This window comes from Microplitis demolitor, chromosome 1 (assembly GCF_026212275.2).
Source record: "Microplitis demolitor isolate Queensland-Clemson2020A chromosome 1, iyMicDemo2.1a, whole genome shotgun sequence".
In the NCBI taxonomy this organism is placed as follows: domain Eukaryota; kingdom Metazoa; phylum Arthropoda; class Insecta; order Hymenoptera; family Braconidae; genus Microplitis; species Microplitis demolitor.
In genome coordinates this window covers 817,922-841,137 of record NC_068545.1, presented here as the reverse complement: position 1 = coordinate 841,137, position 23,216 = coordinate 817,922, and the positions used below count along the sequence as shown (strand labels likewise).

At 29.3% G+C, this 23,216-nt stretch overlaps 2 protein-coding genes across 3 annotated transcripts; one reads left to right on the top strand and one right to left on the bottom strand.

Annotated features, from left to right (window-relative positions):
- Positions 1-120: 120 nt before the first annotated feature.
- LOC103569974 (ornithine decarboxylase 1) lies at positions 121-8,353 on the top strand. 2 transcript variants are annotated; one of them, XM_008547556.3, is made up of 7 exons: positions 121-563; positions 4,026-4,200; positions 4,319-4,708; positions 4,792-4,965; positions 5,054-5,393; positions 5,659-5,873; positions 5,966-8,353. In XM_008547556.3, exons 3-7 carry the CDS (start codon positions 4,445-4,447, stop codon positions 6,386-6,388), a joined length of 1,416 nt encoding a protein of 471 aa, XP_008545778.1. In that variant the 5' UTR covers positions 121-563; positions 4,026-4,200; positions 4,319-4,444; the 3' UTR covers positions 6,389-8,353. The 2 variants fall into 2 exon arrangements, with proteins under 2 accessions (XP_008545778.1, XP_008545785.1); XM_008547563.3 differs by lacking the exon at positions 121-563 and adding an exon at positions 3,121-3,401.
- LOC103569989 (uncharacterized) lies at positions 6,884-10,267 on the bottom strand. Its single transcript, XM_008547574.2, has 3 exons — positions 9,937-10,267; positions 9,278-9,464; positions 6,884-9,198 (listed from the first exon to the last, which is right to left on the bottom strand). Exons 1-3 carry the CDS (start codon positions 10,034-10,036, stop codon positions 9,024-9,026), a joined length of 462 nt encoding a protein of 153 aa, XP_008545796.1. The 5' UTR covers positions 10,037-10,267; the 3' UTR covers positions 6,884-9,023.
- Between the last annotated feature and the right edge of the window lie 12,949 nt (positions 10,268-23,216).

The window sequence follows — 23,216 nt, the reverse complement described above, 5'->3', positions numbered from 1 at the left end:
ACTCCGCGCACGCGCAGTTTGAATTTGAAAACCAGCGTTCACTAACGCACTAAAAATAATTCGACGTGAGCCCAGCCAAAACAAATGTATTTACGAATACTAATTACCAATTATTCATACTCCATATTACTTGCACTGGCTCTGGCCATCAGACTGAGCTGATCTCATGGCCGTTCTGCCTCGTCGATCGTTCTAAGATTCGGCTCAGTACTCTTACAATTAAAAATAATAATTATCTATCAGTCGCGATTTTAAACTCGTGATATCTCCGAGCGTAATTATTTAAAAATAATTATTCAGTAATTAAAAAATAATCTTGTGAACGCTTTTGCGTAAATAAATAATATAAGTGATATAAATTTGAGGAACGAATGTCCATTACGGGTTCAGATAATTGTCATAAATCAGTCGCCTGTAAAACCAGCAAGCACTGGCTCCACCAGGACTCATTGATCCAGGTCCCAAAGACGATTTGACTTATTTTTGGGATAAAGTTTACGAAAACCTCCATCATTCCGCCTTCAATCCAGTGCCTACCCGCAGGGTGGCAATCATTTCATAAGGTAACTAATTTTCTTTTTTTTTCTTTATTATTTTTATCATTAATATTCAAATTTAATTAATTAATCGATTAGTTTTGCTAAAAATCATTATTATCATTGTGATTAATCATTAGTTAATTTTTTTTTTGTACTTTAGTATCATCTCACTCCAATTGATCCCCAATAAAATGGTTCCCGATACTCTTACGGACTTATCACAAAACATCGCGTACACAGACGATGTCATGTGAACAGACATTACAACTTATTTTAATGTCCAATGATTCAATCAGTTTATTTATGGTACACATATATACGTATTTTTTCATATATTTTGTAAAATTCATATATATATTTAATTAAATACGTATAACGATCCTTAACATCTGACATATCATTATTTTAAAAAAAAAAATTTGATCTTCAAGTTAACAGATTTCACAATTTTTAGATTTTTTTTTTCCACATTTTAATTTAAAAAAAAAGAAAAAAACTAAAAAAATGCACATGTAGAAAATTAAATAAACTATAGGTGCAATTTTTTTAAATATTTTTTTTTTATAATTTGTCGTTTTGAAAAATAAATTTTATTTTATTCATAGCACTGTTTGCTGACGTAATAATTTTTAGATTTAAAAAAAAATGACAAATTATTAAAAAAAAAATATTTAAAAAAATTGCACCTGCAGTTTATTTAATTTTCTACATGTGCATTTTTTTTTTTTTTTAATTGATATGTGAAAAAAAAAATCAAAAAAATGTCCACTGACTTCAGGATTGAATTCGTAAAAAAATAATTTTCTCCACGTATTGTATTTACTGGGAATCGGATTTATGACGTTACATTTAATATTAAACGTCATTGCAATAAAAATTTATTATAGAATTTAAATAAATAAATTTTTTTGAAATCCGAGTACTTAAGCGCTGAGTAAAATAAATAAATAATATTTTTTTAACTGTCAGTACAATTTATTCTTTAATTTAATGGAAATTTTTTTTTTTAATTGTTATTATTTGTAACGTATCGTAATTAGCAAAACGAAAACAAATAATGATGTCAAATAAAAAATAAAAAGAGTAAATGAAAATAGCAATTTTTTTTAAATAAATAGAAAATGAGAGTAGATTATTAAATAATTGATCATCACTGTGTCAAGTGTTGATTTTATTCTCTTAGATATTGTCAATAAGATTGAAACTATTGTAATTCTTCGCAAGATATCAGTAGATAATTCTCAAAACTTGAGGAAACTCCAGCTTATCGTTAATGAATTGTAATGTACTTAATGGTTTTTTTTAAAATATATTAACTGTTGATAATATTTTGATAGTACACGTGTCAAGGTAATTTATCGTACATATGGTAGTGATAGTTGCACATTGTGTTGCAATTATTTCGACACTTTTTTTTCTTTATGACGTAATTTATATTTTTGGAATTTTACTTTAATTTTTACCGCCAGAAATATTTGAATTTTGAGTATTTAAATAAAATTATCCATGAGTAATTTAAAATAAGTATGAATGTGACAGACGTCAGATAAATTTTTCATTATTAATAAATAAAGTAAATAATTAATAAAATGAAATTAAAAAAAAATACACATTTTAAAAAATTTGAAATTAATAAGTGCATTTTTTATAAATATTTTTTTTTTCAAATATTTATAATTTTAAATTTGTATGATATCTGCTGTATTCGTTAATTTGAAGGACAGTTAAAATTTTGATTTTTGATCATAATTTTTTTTTTATAAAAAAAAAAAATTTCTACAAGGAAACTGAATTGATAATTTAAAATAACCGGTTTTGATAATAAATTAATATAAAATTTTATTTTACAAAGAAGACATTAAAAAAAAAATAATCAGTATTAAAAAAATTTCTACAATAGTCTATTGAGTAACAAATATCTTGTAATTTATTATATTTTAAAACTGATAAGTGAGAATCTCAAATTTTGAAAAAAAACAATAGCTTGAGTCATTAACTTGTTGCTGATAATGATAATAGTTCAATTACTTATAAATCACTGGTTTTTTTTAATCATTAAATGGCTCGTCTTCAACAACAACAAAACCAGGATCTAAAGTCTCGTGAATAAAATTTAAAGAAGAAGATAGAAGATTTTCTACTGAATATTTACAAAAATTATTTTTAGAGTTAAAAATTCCAATGAGTGATCGATAACAAGAAATTTATTTCTGATGTATACAAGATTATATGGATATATTTTATCACATATTATAGATAATAATAATAATTTATAATTAACAGATAAAAAAAATTTATATATAAGTGCGTAAGTACACACAGACAGTAATTATCATTATTAATTATTGAGGCCTGACCCCCAGTGAAGAAAAATCATCGTCCAAGTGTTACAAATATATGTATTATAGTCTATAAGCCTATATATTTATGTATAATCACGATTAATCATATACTTAAATGCTGACAGATAAGATTCACTTGGCGTTTACTTTAAATCGTTATACATATAATATAACACCACAATTCTGATAATAACTTATCACTACAGTATAAATACGTGGCTAAATAGATGCTTCGGACTCAGTACCATTTAATAGTTCGTCTTTTAAATATATATACATATATATTACAAAGCAATAATCAATTATCGACTTTCTCAATTTATTTGCAAGAGAAAAAAAAGTAAAGTTGAAAACTGTTCGACTTTGCATCTCTACTCATATATTTTATTATACTTATCACTGTGTTCTCCGCGTATTGGATAGTTGGCTTAAATTTAAAGCGACAAGTTTAATAAACTTTATTAATCCTTTTTTTTTTGACGGTTTAATACAAGGCACGAGAATTTTCTCCCACAGTCGAGTATGTATTTTTTTTTACCATAGATTTTAAGATTTTGATAAGGATAAAATTCATAAAAATTTGACATTTAATTATTTTATTAACTCGCGTGTCAGTGTATCATAAAATTTTAAATTTATCAACTTTAATTTCTATTCAAATAAAGATAAAATATTTATTTGAGTAATAAGCTAGGAAAATAATTTTTTGTTAATATTTTTCGAATTTTTGAAATTTTATATTTTATAAAATAAATTTCAAAATTTTAATCGCTTTATAATTATAATTAAAATAGATGGAAATTTTTTTTTTATGCCTAATTACAATTTTTATTTATTATCAAATTAAATATCATTACGTTCTATCAATCATCAGCTTTAATTTGAGACCCAACAAGTAATTTGAGTAAAAAAAAATTTTATTTGAAATAAATCTCAGTATAAATGAAGCCGCGACTTGTTACTCGCTAACAAAACAATCTTGGCAAAATATTCAATTCAGATCGAATCGTACAGAACAAAAAAATATATAAAAGTATATTTCAATTCCCAAATTTTTACAGACATTAGGAATTGGGAGCTGGAGACTGGAGACTTGATGTCTATTTTAGTAAATTTTTTAACCAAAATTCAATTTATGTTACAGGGTTGTATCTGCGATAGACTGGTTGGCCAGTCTGTTGGAGTTAATCTCACAAACAGCGGCAACTGGAAGTTGGCCCTGAACGCAGAGCCCCCGTGGCTTTGCTAGCACCCCCAACGCTGTTATTGTCTTAAATCGCCTCCTCACGACTCTTCCAATTCTCATTGACAGCTGCCTCGTAAGTTTCACCTCCCACTTAAACCCTAAACCAAAAGAAAATGAATAAATACATCAACCAACTAGTACTTTACTTATTATCAATCACCCAGCTCTCAATGTCTATCAATAAATTACAGATTGCCGCCTAGCGCCTGCAGAGTGAAAAATAATAAAGTCTCCGGAATCCTCATAAAGAGTTAAATTAACAAACTAAATAATAAAAGTATAGTAATAAAGTTAAAGTTTTAAAAAAAATATCAATCATGAAAGTTTCAAATTCAAACGAACGCATCCACGTGCTGGACAACTCGTCATCAGTGATGAGTATTGTGAAAGACATTGTTGATAGTGGGTTGCAAGAAGAAGCTTTTTACGTCCTCGACATCGGTGATATTGTCAAGAAACATCAAATATGGAAGGATAAATTACCACGAGTCGAACCCTACTACGCAGTAAAGTGCAATGACAGTCCAACTGTCATTCAAGTACTGGCTGCTTTGGGAACTGGCTTTGATTGTGCTTCTAAAGTAGGTTTTTATTACTTAGTTATTTATTAATATATATATTTTATAAAGTCATTAATTTATGTTATGTTAATTTAATTTGATAGGTTGAAATAAATAAAGTACTTAGTGCTGGTGTAGATCCAACGCGTATTATTTTTGCTAATCCAGCAAAACCTGCGTCACATATTCGTCATGCTGCTGCAGTTGGTGTTGATATTACGACTGTTGACAACGAGAGTGAATTGCATAAACTAAAGAAACTACAACCCAATGTTAAGGTAATTTTAATTGTTATTTTTATTAATTAATATTAATATTTAACTATCGTAATTTGTGATTGATTAATGGGATTAATTAAAATTTTAGGTTGTATTGCGCATACGTTGCGACGCTGAAGTATCCCAGTGTCCACTGGGCATGAAGTTCGGCTGCGACCCTATCACGGAAGCGCCGAATCTTCTGCACTTGGCGCGAATGCTGAACCTTGAGGTTGTTGGCATCAGCTTCCATGTGGGCTCGGGTTGCCAGGACCCGCCGGTATTCCATCGGGCGATCCGTCACGCGAGGACTCTGTTCGACCTCGCTAAAGAGATGGATTTCAAACCGTATTTGCTGGACATTGGTGGTGGGTTCCCTGGTGATCGCGGGACTAGTATTGATAAAATTGCTGATGTTGTCAATAACGCACTTGATGAATATTTTGATGGTAAATTTTTATTTTATTTTTTAAATATTCAATTTTAAAAACTATCGTCAATTTTTTTTATTTAAAAATTTATTTGAATTTTTTTATACAAAATTTATTTATAAAAATTTCTATTGAAAAAACAAATTCAAACGATAATTAATTATAGAAAAAAAAAATTTTTCTTTCAAGTATTAAATTTCCATAACAATAAAAATCCGTTTCTAAACATCTATAAATACAATCGTATATTTATGCATAGATAATTAATAATAAAAACTTTCAGCCGATGACGTCCACATTATCGCGGAGCCAGGTCGTTTTTACGTCGCCTCAGCATTTACACTGGCTACATGCATTCACAGCAAGCGCTCAGTAAGAAATGATAAACTGTCACCGAATACCATAACTCACAACATGTATTACATAAACGATGGCGTGTACGGCTCATTCAATTGTATTCTTTACGACCATCAGCGCGTTGTTCCCGTTCCACTTAAGGTAAAAAATATTTTTAACCAGCTCTACTCTTTTTACAATAATAATAATTAATTATCGATGATTAATAGTTATCTGTATTTATTTAAATCTAGACCGGCTGCGGTAAAATGATTCCATCAAGCATCTGGGGGCCCACGTGCGACGGCTTGGATCAAGTAGTAGAGAACGTCCTGATGCACGATCTCGATCTCAGCGACTGGATAATATTTGAAAACATGGGCGCCTATACGTTGCCCGTCGCCTCACCATTTAACGGATTTCCAGTTCCAAAAGTCCACGTTACTGCTGACGAAAATGTCTGGCTGCTTCTTAAAGACATTTTGCCGATAACCGAAGATCAGTTTGTTTTTGGTAACACTCCAGATAATTTGCGTCTCGGTCTTGATATCGATGGCTCCAAGATTGATGAGTGGAACAATTCTTCCATCGATCTTTCGCCATCAAATATTATTGATGATCCCAACAACTCATCGCCTTTCATTTATGAGTACGTTGAAGTCGAACCCATAAATTAAAATTTTAAATTCAAATTAATAAATTTATTTTAAAATCACAGACATCAAATTTTTAAAGGTACAATTTAACTGCTGCACAACTTTAATTTATTCATTCCAAATTTTTTTTGTTATTATAACTGCTGATGATTTTAAAAACAATCACTAGCACAAACTTTCAGTCAATTTACAAAGCATTTTAATGAATTTTAACAACTGCCATTTTATCATTTTTTTGTATTTTTTAATTATACAAAAAAAATTGCTTTTTTAAAAAAATATACACGCGATTTTATTTAAAGTTTTGCAATAAAATGAACGATATGAAGTTTGCAGTCGATTAATAATTTTGAAATTTAAAAAAAAAAAAAAAGAAAAAAATGCATATGTAGAAAATTTTAAAAACTACAGGTGCATTTTTTTTTTATTTTTTTTTTGCGAAGGCAGCACGTGGATGTACCATTTTTTTATTTGAATATGAATAAATAAGAACGGATTGATTATGACTTTTAAAAAAATGATAATGAATATGAAGCAGTAAATAAAATTGGATTTAAAATCTGCAGGATGCTTGAAGAGAAAATTATCATTAAAAAAATAAATATAAATTATCAGTAAATTTTCTAAGCAATTCAGTAAATTCGTCTTTGTACTCGAAAATATATTTTTAAATTATAGTCTTTTGATTTTTAAACTGTTTTATAGATTCTGAATTATTATTATTATAGAAAACATTTAAATTTCCGATTGTTATCCACGCACTGTAAAAATTTGCGGAGTAAATGCGGACCGGATGACTGTTTCTTTAATTTACGGAGTAAAATTCACTCCGAGGAATTTATTTGAATATTAAAACTCCAGTTTGGAGTAAATGTCAATTTAAATAAAAGCGGGAAAAATAAACTCCGTATTTTTTCAAAAACTGGATCTCTTACCAGAGTAAATCTGAATTTAAATAAAATTCCGATTTTTCAGTCTAAATATTTATGACAGCAGACATTTAAAATTTTCGAAATTTTTGAAAATAAATCAATTCCAAAAAAAAAAAATAAAAATAAAAAAATGCACATGTAAAAAATTAAAAAATCTAGATGTGTAATTTTTTTTTTTTAATTATTGGAAAAAATTCAAAAATAAATTGATGTCAGCTCCAATGTCATAAATATTTCCCGGTCACAATCATATTTTTATCCTGATAAATTTCAGTCATGATTTAAATCCGACATTTTTTTTTTGTTTTTAATTAAAAAAAAAAAAATTTTAAATATAATTACTTAGTTCTCGGGTATCGTTGTGTGAATGACTAAAAATTATAAAACGTATACTCTTAATTAATAGATACTCTGTAGCAATTAGTGTTTGAAAAATAATTAACGAATGCTTAAATGACTAGATTGAAAAAAAAAAATCTCTATATTGATACGAAGGCTATTTAAAATAGAGCCAAAAAATTTATAAAAATTTTCCATTTACAACTAACTAATTAATTGATCAATTAGTTGATTAATTAATTAATTAGTAAATAAACACAAAGAAACATAAATGACCGTACAATCTTTTGTACCTTTGTACAAGCAGTCTGGATGTCACGATTGTAGTTAATTTTGACGGTGCCATTAATTCATACATTTACTATTTAAAAAAAATATATATATATATATATTATAAAAATTAAAATAAAAAATCCAAAAAAATAAATGAGTAATTAACAGTAGAAAATTATTAAAGTAGAGTAGAAAATTATATTTATTAGAGTAGTTCCTGTTGTCACAACGATTTACCGTAGAAACAATTAAAGTTTATGTAATTATTGATAAATGTATTGATGAATATTTAAATTATTATTGAAAAAGGGAAAAAAAAAATTAACAGTAAGGAGAAATGGAAATAGATGAAAATATTTAACGAATAAGTTTAACTCTGCAGGAAAGCTAGAGATATTGAGGCATTGAGGCAGCTGTCACAAGAAAATACAACTAAAGACAATTCGGTTTTTTTCTTTCATTATACCTTTATTGTATTATAATTGTCGGCTATTATATTTATAGTTATTATTATTATATTATTATTATTATGATTATTATTATTATTATTATTATTATTATTAATTGTTAATTAAGTAGTTATTATTATAATTCATCCTTGTAATGATTGTAATGATATATACTAGTTCAATAAAGTTTCATCAATGTACAAATTACTGTTTCCTTTAGTCGATTTTAACATTTTTTTGGTTTTTTTCCGATTAATGGACATGTCCTTAATGAAGAGTAGCCAGTAACATTTTTTTTGTTGGGTAGAACTCAGTATAATATTAACATTTTTTGTTCATTACAATGTCCTTTAGTAGGAGGAACCATAAAAAGTCCTGAGAAAAATGTATTTTCTGAGTTCAGGCCCATATGAGGATAAATTAAGATAAATGAGGATGACTAATCATGAAGAGTAGCCCGTAACTTTGCTCCTGTTGGGAATAACCCATCACAATAAAAACATTTTTTGTTCATTATGATGTCCTCTAGTAGGAAAACCCCAAAAAGTCCTGATAAATATATTTTTTACAGACTTTTTGGGGTTTCTACTACGTAAGGACTCGGTGATGCGCAAAAAAGGTTTTTATCGTGAGAAGTTATTCCCAACAGACATGTTATTAGTATTATTCTTGTATAAAATACGCAACAACAAAAAATAATGCTAAGATTATTTGCACCAACATTCCGCCTATAACTGGAAGAAAGATTTTGTGAACTGGTGTATATTTTAGATCCTTTTCGGTAACTACGAATAAACCGAATATTAGGAATAGATACATATCCAGATCAAAGATTACTCTGCAATAAAAAAATAATTGTTACGACATTTATTTATCTGGAACTTATGATAATTGTAAAAGTTTTTAGATCAACTTACGCATATTCATAATCGCCTTTAAGATACGAAATAATAGTTCTAAAAGATACACCCATAAATAGTCCCATGAAAAGTGCATTTAATAATATTACGAAACATGGAAAAATCGGATATCTCCCAGCATGTTGTTTTGCAAGCTTTAGAAATGCAGAATAGGTGGAAAATGCAAATATTGGAAGCACGAACACTGTAAAAAAAAACAAAAGTATGTTTATATATGCTAAATATTTCTTTGAAACACCCGTAAGCTAAAATATTGTAATTTTGCTTGATAAAATAGATAAAAGTTTTCACTCTTTGGTATCCCACACGAAAAAAACATCTCGGGAAAAGCACACAGGGGAGATCGGAGCAAGACGTCCCACATCAGCCACAACTTAATTTTTTTTGTTTTTGAACACCGGGTGTACAGATGCTTTGATCTTTTTCGAACAAATCTATCAAAATATTCTCATAAAAAAACAAAATTGTCGAATTTTTGAGGTGGTCTGTTGTGCCGCCATAACCTAGTATGTAATCCCGAAAAATTTTTTCGTGTGGGATGCGATAAACAAAATCTTAACACTAAATAATTAAATTATTTCTTATACGAAAATTTCTATCTGGAAGAGTTTGTAAATTTTTGATACAAAGTTTAAATAAATATTTTTTTTACTTACGTACGAAAATTAGAATGCCAATTATAAGATTTTCTGGGATTGAGATTAATAAACTCTTACTGATCTCAGCACTTTCTTTATAAGCTGTTTCATTCTCCATAATTAAAGCTGAATTTTTTATAAATAATAAACTTATAAAAATCGAAGCACTTGTTTAAGTATTGAGTATTGATAGAATTTTGTAGGTCTACGTTTCTGGGTGTTCCGGCTCTGAATGAGGAGACAAAATCTACAATGCTCGTTCTAAAATTTTCAGTAATTTTAAGTTGTAGGTTTAATATTTTCTGGAGAAGGAAACGTAATGAGTTTTAAAGTTGATTCTATTTATGACCTCAGGTAGTTGGGTCAGTCAAAGGATCTCTGACTTGATGAGGGCCGACAGCTGTGTATAGATATTTGTATTTAAGAAAAGGAATATACGGAGGAATTGCAAAGATTGAACAAAATAATTAGGCATTAGGTACTATGTTCATTTAAAAGTTTTAAGCTCAAATTTTATCTTCGTTTCCCTAAAGTTGTCGAGCATTATATTCGTATTATAAATTTATTTTTAGACCTTTGGGTTCCTGCTAGAAGACATCGTCATTAAGTCTCCAAAATAAGTTATATATAAGTACTAAAAGTGATCAAGTGAAAATAAGAGAATATTCAGTAATTAAGAGTGAGAGTCGTACCGCTTATTTCAAAAAGTGCTATGACTATAACTCTGAATTAGTGAATATTTACAATTCACTAGTGAATTTCGCTGATTATGTTTTAGAGAGAACGAAAAACTCTTGAAATGTATAGAATTAATCACAACAATAGCAAAATTACAGGCCAGTTTTGATAAAAATGCATGACTACTATTCTCCCTGATCTTCCCTCATCCATCCTCATTTATCCTTATATGAGTCTGAACTCAAAAAATAAATTATTCTCAGGACTTTTTATGGCTTTTCCTACTAGAGGGCATCATAATGAACAAAAAACGTTTATGGTATGATGGGTTATTCCCAACAGGAGCAAAGTTACGGGCCACTTCTTATAATATTGCATAGACAGTGTCATCTGCCCGCATCTGCCCGTATCTGCCCGACGTCGAATAATCAAAAAATAAATTATGCCTAGAACTTTTTATGGCTTTTCCTACTAGAGGACATCATAATGAACAAAAAACGTTCATATTATGATGAGTTATTCCCCACAGAAAAAAAATTACGGCTACTTTTCATACAATTGCATACTTAGTGTCATCTTCATTTATCCTTATATGGGTTTGAACTCAAAAAATATATTTTTCTCAGGACTTTTTGAATTTTCTCCTACTACAGGACATCGTAATGAACAAAAAATGTCAGTATTATACTGAGTTATTCCCAACAGAAAAAAAGTTACAGCTACTCTTCATAAAAATGCATAAATAGTATCATCCTCATGGTCCACAAGTCGAAAAAATTTTTTCCAGCTGTTTCGTTCTTTCGAATTACAATCGTCCATAATGCCAACAAATTACTTTTTTTACTCACAATATTTTTATTATCAATTCCAAAATAAAAATTCAGTCAATTTATTTACTATAATCGATAAATTTATGTTACAAAATCTACAGGCTTTGTCTTTATCGAAAAAATAAGTGCATAATTAAATTGTTAAATTCATTGTTACAGATTATATATCATGAGTTGGAGATTTTTAAAAAATTCAATAGCATAGAAATTAGAAATTCAATGGATGAATAGATAAATTTACGGATCTCTTTCTCCGGCAGTTTCTTGCGTCACAATAATTCATGAAGCGAGAACAGTAACACCAGAGAAAAGTAAACACGTTTCAATCTAATATATATATATATATATATATATATATATATATATATATATATATATATTAAGTTTCAATTCTTAACTTCCTCAAGAATTGTATTACCATTTTTTACTTTTATTATTACTAATACAATTACTTTCGTTAGCATTTATTATCAATAGCATTATGTAATTTAATGAGCTATAAACACCCTTCTTGAAATCGATTTATTGTCTCTTGAAATTTATATTATTCCAATAAACTTGTATGATAAAAGTATATCTTGACATATAAATAACTTCAAGTTTAAATCAGACAGAAATAAAATTCCTCAAGACGAACTACGTAGAATTATAACGTCTTAACTTTCAATTTCTTTCTCTTGTATTATTAATAAAACCTTTCTTTTGTGTTACGTCTTAACATTAATAGAAAATGAACTCTGTTATTATAATTTGTAAAAGTTTGTGATGGGATCGGTGCGGACCAGTTTTTTTAGTACGATTGTGATTCATCATTATTATTACTACTACTACTACTACTATTATACTATGGACTATATTCAACTATTACTATTATTTATGATTTCTTATTACTATTGACTACTTTTTCTTATCCATTTACTGGTTCATCTTTCCTGGTTTCTGTGTGGTTCATTTTCGACTAATTAAGAACTTTTAATTGGCAAATGAAAGTAACCCCAGTTTTACCCGTTACAAATTTTGGCGCTCGAACAGGGACTTGTGTGTGATTTCCGCGGTATCGGGTGAAACTAAACCGTGTAAAGTTTGATTAAATTCTATTCACAATGCTTAAAAAACCAGCAACGGGATCCCAAACGTGGGTATGGTCTCTCGCATCGCTCCCCCGCGAAATACGAAAAAACTGCGCCAGTTCCTGGGAATGATCTCATGGTATAGAAGATTCATTCCAAATTGCGCAGAGCGGACAAAACCACTGACCTCTCTACTCCAAAAGCGCAAGAGATGGAAATGGGACACGACAGAGCAAACGGCGTTCTAAGTCACAGACTGGACCAAGTCTATGTCAAGAATCTGGTTAAATTTTGGTCACAGACCGGACCAAGTCTGCCGCCAGTCTGGATAAAGAATCTTGATCAAGTGTCTTGGTCGAGAATTGTCCAATTCTTTACAAAGTGCTTCTCCAAGTATCTTGCCAAAGAATCTTGCCCAATTCCATTGCTGCGAGGGTTCTGAAGAAGTATTGGCATTCACCTACTAATGTTAATGTTGACAAAGAAAAGTTTGAATATGTAACAAATGGTGAAGAATTCTTCAATTCACTCACCCTCGATCCCACCCTAAATGACATTCACCAAAGTGATGCAATGTACTCGATTGCAATAATTGGGCGGAGTGGTACGGGGAAGACGACACTCACCAAAGAATTAGTTACAAAACTGTCTCAACGTTATGGCGTTAATAAAGTCGTCTTTGGATTGATTGTCCTACGTAAAAAGGCTATTTGCGACTTAGTCACAAGTAAGTTGATTAAAGTTTTAGATCATTTACAATCAATCAGTTGTTTAACATATGCATCCAGTGACCTTATCCTAGTTTTTATGGACAAAATCGAAACTTTGCCAACAAAGAATAATATCAAATCGACCAGAGAATCGTATTTGATTATTTGTCGCATTAATAAATCGCACATAATTATTTATGATCACGTCGGATTCGAGGGTATAAATTCTTTGAAAGAATTCAATTCGAAGTCATCAAGAATCGGGAAGTCACTATTAAATATCCAATATACATTAAGTATGGAAAGAACTTCAAATCAATTTCTCAAGATCTGGATCGGATGTTACGAATTTTCAGTTTTAAAGGCAATAGTTTTATGCGCCAAACAAGAAAGTGACAAATCAGGATTACTGAATTCATATATTCAGTTTCACAATAGTCACAAAAAGTCTAAGAGCGTCAAGAACCATAGTAAACATAATAAGGTTAAGAATTCTGAGAGAGGAATTCCTGAGAAAAACATTCGTTCTGCAGAATTGAGATCAATCGATAATCATCTTCGAAAAAAGGTGATAGGACAGCAAAATTTGTAACGAGAGAGAATAAAATTCACTTACCTCGTCCGGTCGGACTCCTGGTAAATGAGCTTTCTGAATGTTGGCCGATACGGCCTTTACGAGCGCTTTTATTACCTGATCCAACCACTACACATGCGAAAAGGGATAAATTTCATCGCCCTCTAGCGTCGCTTGCTTAAGCGTGGCGATCGAAATTATTCTAAGTCCCTGGGCGACCAAATCAAAGGGAAACAGAAAATTACAAAATAATATGTCAAGAGATTGAATTTCTTCTAAGTTTTGTGCGGTAATATCAACGAGAATTGAAAAATATAATTTAAACGAAATATTAAAATGGTTTGAAAAGAAAAAGAATGTGTTTAAGAGTTTGAGTTCAATCAAATTCAATCTCTTGACATATTATTTTGTAATTTTCTGTTTCCCTTTGATTTGGTCGCCCAGGGACTTAGAATAATTTCGATCGCCACGCTTAAGCAAGCGACGCTAGAGGGCGATGAAATTTATCCCTTTTCGCATGTGTAGTGGTTGGATCAGGTAATAAAAGCGCTCGTAAAGGCCGTATCGGCCAACATTCAGAAAGCTCATTTACCAGGAGTCCGACCGGACGAGGTAAGTGAATTTTATTCTCTCTCGTTACAAATTTTGCTGTCCTATCACCTTTTTTCGAAGATGATTATCGATTGATCTCAATTCTGCAGAACGAATGTTTTTCTCAGGAATTCCTCTCTCAGAATTCTTAACCTTATTATGTTTACTATGGTTCTTGACGCTCTTAGACTTTTTGTGACTATTGTGAAACTGAATATATGAATTCAGTAATCCTGATTTGTCACTTTCTTGTTTGGCGCATAAAACTATTGCCTTTAAAACTGAAAATTCGTAACATCCGATCCAGATCTTGAGAAATTGATTTGAAGTTCTTTCCATACTTAATGTATATTGGATATTTAATAGTGACTTCCCGATTCTTGATGACTTCGAATTGAATTCTTTCAAAGAATTTATACCCTCGAATCCGACGTGATCATAAATAATTATGTGCGATTTATTAATGCGACAAATAATCAAACACGATTCTCTGGTCGATTTGACATTATTCTTTGTTGGCAAAGTTTCGATTTTGTCCATAAAAACTAGGATAAGGTCACTGGATGCATATGTTAAACAACTGATTGATTGTAAATGATCTACAACTTTAATCAACTTACTTGTGACTAAGTCGCAAATAGCCTTTTCACGTAGGACAATCAATCCAAAGACGACTTTATTAACGCCATAACGTTGAGACAGTTTTTTAACTAATTCTTTGGTGAGTGTCGTCTTCCCGGTACCACTCCGCCCAATTATTGCAATCGAGTACATTGCATCACTTTGGTGAATGTCATTTAGGGTGGGATCGAGGGTGAATGAATTGAAAAATTCTTCACCATTTGTTACATATTCAATCTTTTCTTTGTCAACATTAACATTAGTAGGTGAATGCCAATACTTCTTCAGAACTAGGCAAGATACTTGGAGAAGCACTTTGTAAAGAATTGGACAATTCTCGACCAAGACACTTGATCAAGATTCTTTATCCAGACTGGCGGCAGACTTGGTCCGGTCTGTGACCAAAATTTAACCAGATTCTTGACATAGACTTGGTCCAGTCTGTGACTTAGAACGCCGTTTGCTCTGTCGTGTCCCATTTCCATCTCTTGCGCTTTTGGAGTAGAGAGGTCAGTGGTTTTGTCCGCTCTGCGCAATTTGGAATGAATCTTCTATACCATGAGATCATTCCCAGGAACTGGCGCAGTTTTTTCGTATTTCGCGGGGGAGCGATGCGAGAGACCATACCCACGTTTGGGATCCCGTTGCCGGTTTTTTAAGCATTGTGAATAGAATTTAATCAAACTTTACACGGTTTAGTTTCACCCGATACCGCGGAAATCACACACAAGTCCCTGTTCGAGCGCCAAAATTTGTAACGGGTAAAACTGGGGTTACTTTCATTTGCCAATTAAAAGTTCTTAATTAGTCGAAAATGAACCACACAGAAACCAGGAAAGATGAACCAGTAAATGGATAAGAAAAAGTAGTCAATAGTAATAAGAAATCATAAATAATAGTAATAGTTGAATATAGTCCATAGTATAATAGTAGTAGTAGTAGTAGTAATAATAATGATGAATCACAATCGTAATAAAAAAAACTGGTCCGCACCGATCCCATCACAAGTTGAATCATTTTAAAAATATTTTTTTTTTATTATTTTATTCTATAAAATTTAGTTTTAACATTTAGAAGCAAAAAAAGAGAATAATAAAATCAGTGTTCCATATTAATGAGTTTATTCAAGAATATTTAATTTATTAAATTAGAAAATCAATGAGGAAATAACTTAAATAATGTGCAAATTTATGATTACGTAAAATAATTGGATCACTGAAAAAATAAATAAATAATATGATAATAGCAACAATAATGAATGTAATTGTAATATACTTTCCTGTAAAAAATATTCATATAGATCTGATGGGAATCCATTGAAATCCATGTAGGAAAATATGGATACCTGGATTCCCATATGAAAGGGTCTGCTGGATTAGAGATTTTTCAAATTTTTTTTTTGTGGTTTATGGTCGAGGTTTTGAAAATAATGTTTATTTTTTTTTATTATTTGGAAAATATAATTATTTTATTCATCTTGACAAAAATACTTTTAAGATGATTTTATTTCTCTTCTCACTTTCCGGCGTTTAATTCAATAGACTCAGAATATTCGATAAATTTTTATTAAATATAAAAAAAAAACCTAACGTGGTTTTCGTCTGTGACTAAAAATTAACTGATGCAGGGATGGGACACTCGATTGCACTGGATAACATTCGATACTTTAATCGATGCAAACTGATGTAATCAGTGTGGCCAGAGCAGGGTTGCTAGAAAAAAATTTGGTACACTGTGAAAAATTCCCATTAATTTTTACTATGGGTGCATTGTAATCCTGGACCATAAGAAAACTGGTATGAAATTTACAAGAGTCCCATAGTAAACGTATGCGCATAGGTCTTAATCGTGTCGTCTGCGCATACCATTTACTATGGGACACTTGTAAATTTCATACCAGTTTTCTTATGGTCCGGTGTTACAATGCACCCATAGTAAAATTTGTTGGAAATTTTTCACAGTGTAGCATAACCTATGATAAAAATAGCCTAATGTGCTCTGGCCCCCAGAGCGTAGGTAAAAATTTTTCCATGGTAAGATAGGGCTGTACGATTTAGGATCGATTTTTCACTGAATCGATTTATTCATGAAGTAATTTGATTATTTAAATCGATTTTTTCCACGGAAACGATTCGAGATTTCGATTTTTTCTGAGTAATTTTCTGAGTACACTCCGTCTATTAAAAAAATTTATACTCTAAAGTTGAATCTGAAATTTTATTTATAAAAAAACATAATTTTGTATAAATCATTAAAAATAATTAAAAAATTTTAAAAGAAACAAATTTTGAATTGATATAGTAAAAATTAAATAGCGAAAAAATACTGAAATAAATTAACATAATAAATATAAACATAAAACACATGTAAACATTAAAGATATTTTAATAGAGATGAATTCTAAGTTTAATTATAATTAATACACATTTAGATATAAAGTAATCGAACTCATCTAGACAACATAGAAATAATTAATAAACTTCTAATGGAAAAAAAAAACTAAAATGTTTACTTTCCAAATCTGAATCATCTAACGTTTTAAAAAATTTATTTATTGATCTTGTCATCGAATTTATTGCGCAACATTACTTTAGCCGGCATCTTGATGACTTCTAACACTATTCCCGCTTTTTGTGGGTGACGACTTTTGAATAATAATAATAATAGTCGATGATAATAATAATTATTATTATTATGTTAATAATAAAATAAAATAAAAAACAAGTAACACTTGATAGGTGACTCTGATTATTTTAACGGATTCACTGGTGATAAATTGGCACCGGTTCTCATAATATAATATGGATTTACCGATTACAACATATATATAAACATATATACATGTTAGCTCTCGAAACTTCGGTAGATTCTGAGAATCCTGGATCAATTCTCAATTATCTTTATTTTACAATAGCTAAATATTTTATTTCTATGAATACATATATTTAATATCAATGTAAAATATTTATTTTATTATTTAAAAGCAGAACAAAATTTATTAACTCGCCTCACGCCCTTCCGCTATTAAACAATATTTCCGTATCATAAGATTTATATTTAATGATAAAATAACAAAATTCCTCATTCTCACAAAAAATAAAAGTTATTTTGATAATGCGATTCTAAAAGGAAAGAATAAATGATTTATCGTGAATGTATTGTCGATTTACGAGTACGTTTAAGCAGATGTAAATCAGTAAATGTTCAAATCGTGATCCATATATTTATGTACTCCATATATACACATACCCATAATAATAATAATAATTATAAATATAATTTTTTTGAGTTATTATTATTATAAATGAAAATAAATGTATAATGTATATTAATGCACCCCACTCGCGTGAAGCTAATATATATAAACATATAGTAATAGATGTATAAAATATATAAACCACGATTTTAAATAATCTGTGGCAGGCATTGTGAAAGGCGGTTGAGTATTAAATTTTCTAAAATATAAACTCTTGGGTCTGAACGCTACAACAACTGAATAGGAGGTAAAACTGTTACCCGATATCGTGTACTCTATACTAATTACGCAACTTAATTAGTTCACGATTCAACGATCAATTGTTACTGCACTATTATTCATTTTAAGTTTTATTTCGATTTCAATTTCCATTTCGATTATGATTTTATGTTTTTTATTTGAATTATTTGCAAATTAATTTTTATTTTAATTACTAGTAATTGATAATTATCTAGTAGGATTTTAAAAATTTTTTTTTATTTCAGACTCGTGTCATTAATTATAAAATAATTGAGTGTAATAAAAAAATAATCATTTATTCAAATGTCAAACATAATTATTTGGATGAGTGGATATTTGAATGCAGGTTTCTCAGTTACAGTTGACTTTTTTTTTTTTTTAATTTTACGTTTGCTGTCACTTGTTGGGCAGCGTGAAATGATTTGCGTAATTGGAGCTTTGGATCTATTGCGATATTTTAGAATTGTTTTTTAAAATTTAATCATGGAATTATAATTAGAGGAGTGTCTGATCGGTATGTTGGAGTAACTATTAGTGAAATTGAAGTGAAGTTTGATTAGGAAGTAGATGGGAAAATTTATAGTTTGAGAAATATTCATTTAAAATTTTTTTTTTCAATCAAATTTAAATTATGGGTTCTCATAAATTATTTATAAAAAAAATCTGACGTTAATTTCGAGAAATAATTTTTTTTTTAAATTCTTACTGATGACTTGCAGGCGAGAATGGGCCAAGTTGGTCAACTGGACCGTTGCCGTCAATTTAAAATTTTTATCATAAAAAAAGTATTCTATAAATAAATTTTTCCTGGATGCGGTTGTCGATGCACATAAAATTGTTAATCTTAAGTATATCACGGTTTTGTGACGTCACAAAAATAGAATGAATGCGGATACGCAAGAATTTATTTATAAAAATCAAACAATTAAAATAAATAAATAAACTATTGTAAACAATATTAACTAGCATTTAAAAAATTCTTTAAATACCGTTTATTTATATTTTTTTTATTGTAATTTCTCTGCAACGTGTGTTAATTACCGATAACTCTTTGAAAACAATTCTCGAAACCTTGAATTATAAAAATTTAATTTCTCATCATCTGATTTATGATCATTATCATCTCCATCGCCATAACAATCACGATCTTCATTTCCATTGTTCAACATAAAATGTCAACAATGATTTATTTTCGATAAATTTTTTATTTTCCCTATTAATTTTTTTCAAACGTCTAAATATTTCATCCAAACTGTTTACATTCAGAGAAAAAATACCCAAAGAAAAACATATATATACACTAGACCGACATTTCGGTCGGACAAAAGAAGCCTGGTAAAATTTTAGCCCTTAATATTAATTTCAATTTCTCCCTAATCGCAATCTTCTATTTCCCATTTAAATAGAGAATTTTTTTTTTAAATTTGGAATTTTTTAACTCATCAGCTAATTATTGTATCGGGCAGGTCGACATATATTTTTATTGGAAATTGAAAACTCTACAAAAAAGGTCTCTTATAATTTTTCGATAAATTTACTTTTTCAAAAATTATTCAACGTCAAATTTAAAGTCATGGAAAATTTCAGTATTATTTAAGATTTCCGACGAAAATATTAGTTTTATCACAAAATGTCATAGGACTTTTTTTGTAGACCATTTTATTCCCTATAAATTATTTCTTATCAATTTTTCGAAATTCGGCAACACTATGAAGTTATTTGCATTTAAATGTTAATTTCTTAAGAACAGAGGTGTTCTGACCATTTTTGACCAGTTTTAAAACGGAAAATACTACATATATATGCTACACATGATATATATATATATATATATATATATATATTTGCTTTGAAATTTATCGACATTCAAAGATTTTTCTCCAAATCGCATTAAATCATTTATTTAATTGCAGCCGTAAAAATTCTTATCAATTTTATTTTACTAAAGAATTTTTCTTCAGCAAAATATAATTAATTAACCAACAAAGTTAGCTAACAATAATTATCGAGTTAATAAAATAATTTGTGGGCGTTATTTCTATCAGTATCTCCTCTAAAATCAGCAGCACAAATTCAAACAAAAATAATAACCAGCAATAAATAAATAAATAAATAAATTCCTAATATATTGAAATAATCTAAAAAAAAATGATATTATATTATATACTTCCGGTGGATTTAACGTACATTTCATGTACAACACTTCCCTAAACATAACAGCCTTGGAATTCGTTAATACGGCTTATGAACATGTAATAAACGTCAGTGATACAAAGCATAAAAAAAAAAACGCAAAACCGATTTCACTTTTATTCATGCAAACTTATTACAATCTCCCTTATACTCCATCAACATCATCATCAGCATCATCATTACCAACCCTCCCTTTCCCAGGAGAATAAAAAATCGTATCCGTCAAATGAAGTCATCCCTCATATATTATCTGACATGACTCCTGTCATAAAATATATGAAAATAAAACACCTCAGGTGTTTATAATGCCCGCAAATAAAATATGTAACATATATATGCACATACATATATATTAATAATAATAGTAATTTAAATACCGGTTGTAAAATAAAAGCTTACTGGTAGGATTTAAAAGTGCAGCTCATACTCATATTCTTGGCTGTATTGACTCAGAAGCGTGCAAGTTAACACAGAAAATTAGGAGCAAGCCGTTCGTTGTCCCCTTTCTCTTGCCAAGCCGAGCGTGCTATAAAATACTTTCGCTCTCGTACCAACCTGGACTCAAATATATATATATATATTCTCCATATTACGGATACATTTAGTCGTGTTAGTAAATAATGTATACAAATAAGTAATAGTGTAATAATATGAGGTGGGTTTTGTTTGTTGGTCTTGTCCGTAAAATGGAAAAACCGGAAAACGATAGAGTTTTGCCAGCGCGCCTTGCCTTTACCCGTACAATATATGCACCGAACAAAGACCAAGTGTAAGAAAGATAAATATATAAGAATAGACGTGTCCACAGATATATAAGTATACGTGTAATTTATAAATGTTTAAGTCATTGGTTGATAATTGCCCCTTTGCAAATGTAAAATGCAGCTCATGCTCGACAATAAGCTCCGATGTTATAGAATAGGTCGATGGACCGACCTTACGACCTCGTAATTTTTTTTACTCATATCCTTCGGGTAAACGACCACCGAGCGTATTTAAATGTATATGTTTATGTATATATATGTATGCATAATGAGTATACATATATGCATTGAGTATCTTGATCCTTGATCATTTGTAACTGAGAGAGAAATAGAACGAGTTTATTTCACGATTTATTAAAGTCTTTGAATTTAAACTCGGGTTGTTGATGCCAGGGGAGTGCTGAGTATTTGCTTTACTTATTTAACTTACCCATATTTGTATGTATCCGGTTTTAATTTTACACTTCCGGTTACTTGTGTTTAAGTACTGATACAAGCATTAGTATTTACCTGGACGACTGTTATTATTATTATTATTATTATTATGGCTAATGTTGTTGTTTTTAAGAATTTTATGGGTGTATAGAGAGTTTATGGCGGCGATTCTAATTCGTATGCCGATTAGATTTAATTTATTTGTTTATTGCGATATTATATTTATTAAATTAAGACCAAGGAATTTGTTTTATGACATTATTTTTTTTAGCTCTTAATGCTACTTTATGCAGGAAATGCAAGGCTCATTGAAAGTGACGGTAAATTAAATCAATAAATTTTTTTTATTTTTGTATTTAGCTAATAATTTATTTTTTTAGAAATTCTTGTTTATTTTGGTGATAAATTTATTTTTTTTTTTTAGCAAGTCTGGTAGATATATTTTGTAGTTGACATTTAAACGAGTAGATTGAGCTATTAATAATGATTTTAAGGTGATTATATACCGTGTAATTAATTTTTAAAATGTGACTTTATCAATCTAAAAATTATATTTTTTTAATTTCACTGCTGATAAAAATTTTCATCGTATGTTTATGAGTTTTATCTGGAAGTAGACATCTGGCGGTTGATAATAATTACAGGACGAGTATATTGTTTTTTAAAAATTTAATTTACGTTTTTTAATGGTGGGAATTTGTTGATTTTAGCTTATTTGAGAGCCTAAATAGAAATAATAATATTGATATAGATTATGCACGTGTATAAATACATTTGTTTGATAAAATGCTTGTATACATTTACATAATTTATGGTGAAATGATTCTTATGGACGTACAGTTTGTCCTTCGATTCGTCTTTAGTGTGATGTTTACACGGCTTAAGTCATGTTAAAATATATAATCCGGAAAAAAAAAATTGACTTGCGTAGATCTACTTTTTTTATTTTTTATTTAGATCCATTTAGACCTACTGCAAAAAATTCGCGTGAATGCGGATTAAATCTGAAGTAAATTTGGAGCTGACGACTGTTTTTTTTTTTAATCTCCTTGAAGTAAAATTTACTCCAGGGAATTTATTTTAATATGAAAATTCCAAATTGGAGTGTGCAGATTTAAATGAAACCCATATTCCCTCCCGATTTTTCGTATAGTCTCAAAAAAAAGTTTAGGGTAAATTGGCTGCCCCGAGTAGCGCGAAATTTTTTGAATTCAAATTTAATTTGGATTTTTAAAATTGAAAATTAATTGTCAAATTTTATGTCAATGATCGAAAAGGTTTCATAGAAAAATTTTGTTATTTTTTCAAATTTAATGAGGCGGTAAAAAAATTAAAA

Excerpts from the sequence above, each read along its gene's own strand:
- LOC103569974 (XM_008547556.3), top strand. The coding sequence starts at position 4,445 with ATGAAAGTTTCAAATTCAAACGAACGCATCCACGTGCTGGACAACTCG. Across the intron at positions 4,709-4,791 it reads GCTTTGATTGTGCTTCTAAA|GTTGAAATAAATAAAGTACT; the intron begins GTAGGTTTTTAT and ends TTAATTTGATAG. Across the intron at positions 5,874-5,965 it reads TTGTTCCCGTTCCACTTAAG|ACCGGCTGCGGTAAAATGAT; the intron begins GTAAAAAATATT and ends ATTTAAATCTAG.
- LOC103569989 (XM_008547574.2), bottom strand. The coding sequence starts at position 10,036 with ATGGAGAATGAAACAGCTTATAAAGAAAGTGCTGAGATCAGTAAGAGT. Across the intron at positions 9,465-9,936 it reads TGGCATTCTAATTTTCGTAC|TGTTCGTGCTTCCAATATTT; the intron begins GTAAGTAAAAAA and ends TTTTTTTTACAG. Across the intron at positions 9,199-9,277 it reads AAAGGCGATTATGAATATGC|AGTAATCTTTGATCTGGATA; the intron begins GTAAGTTGATCT and ends TTTTTATTGCAG.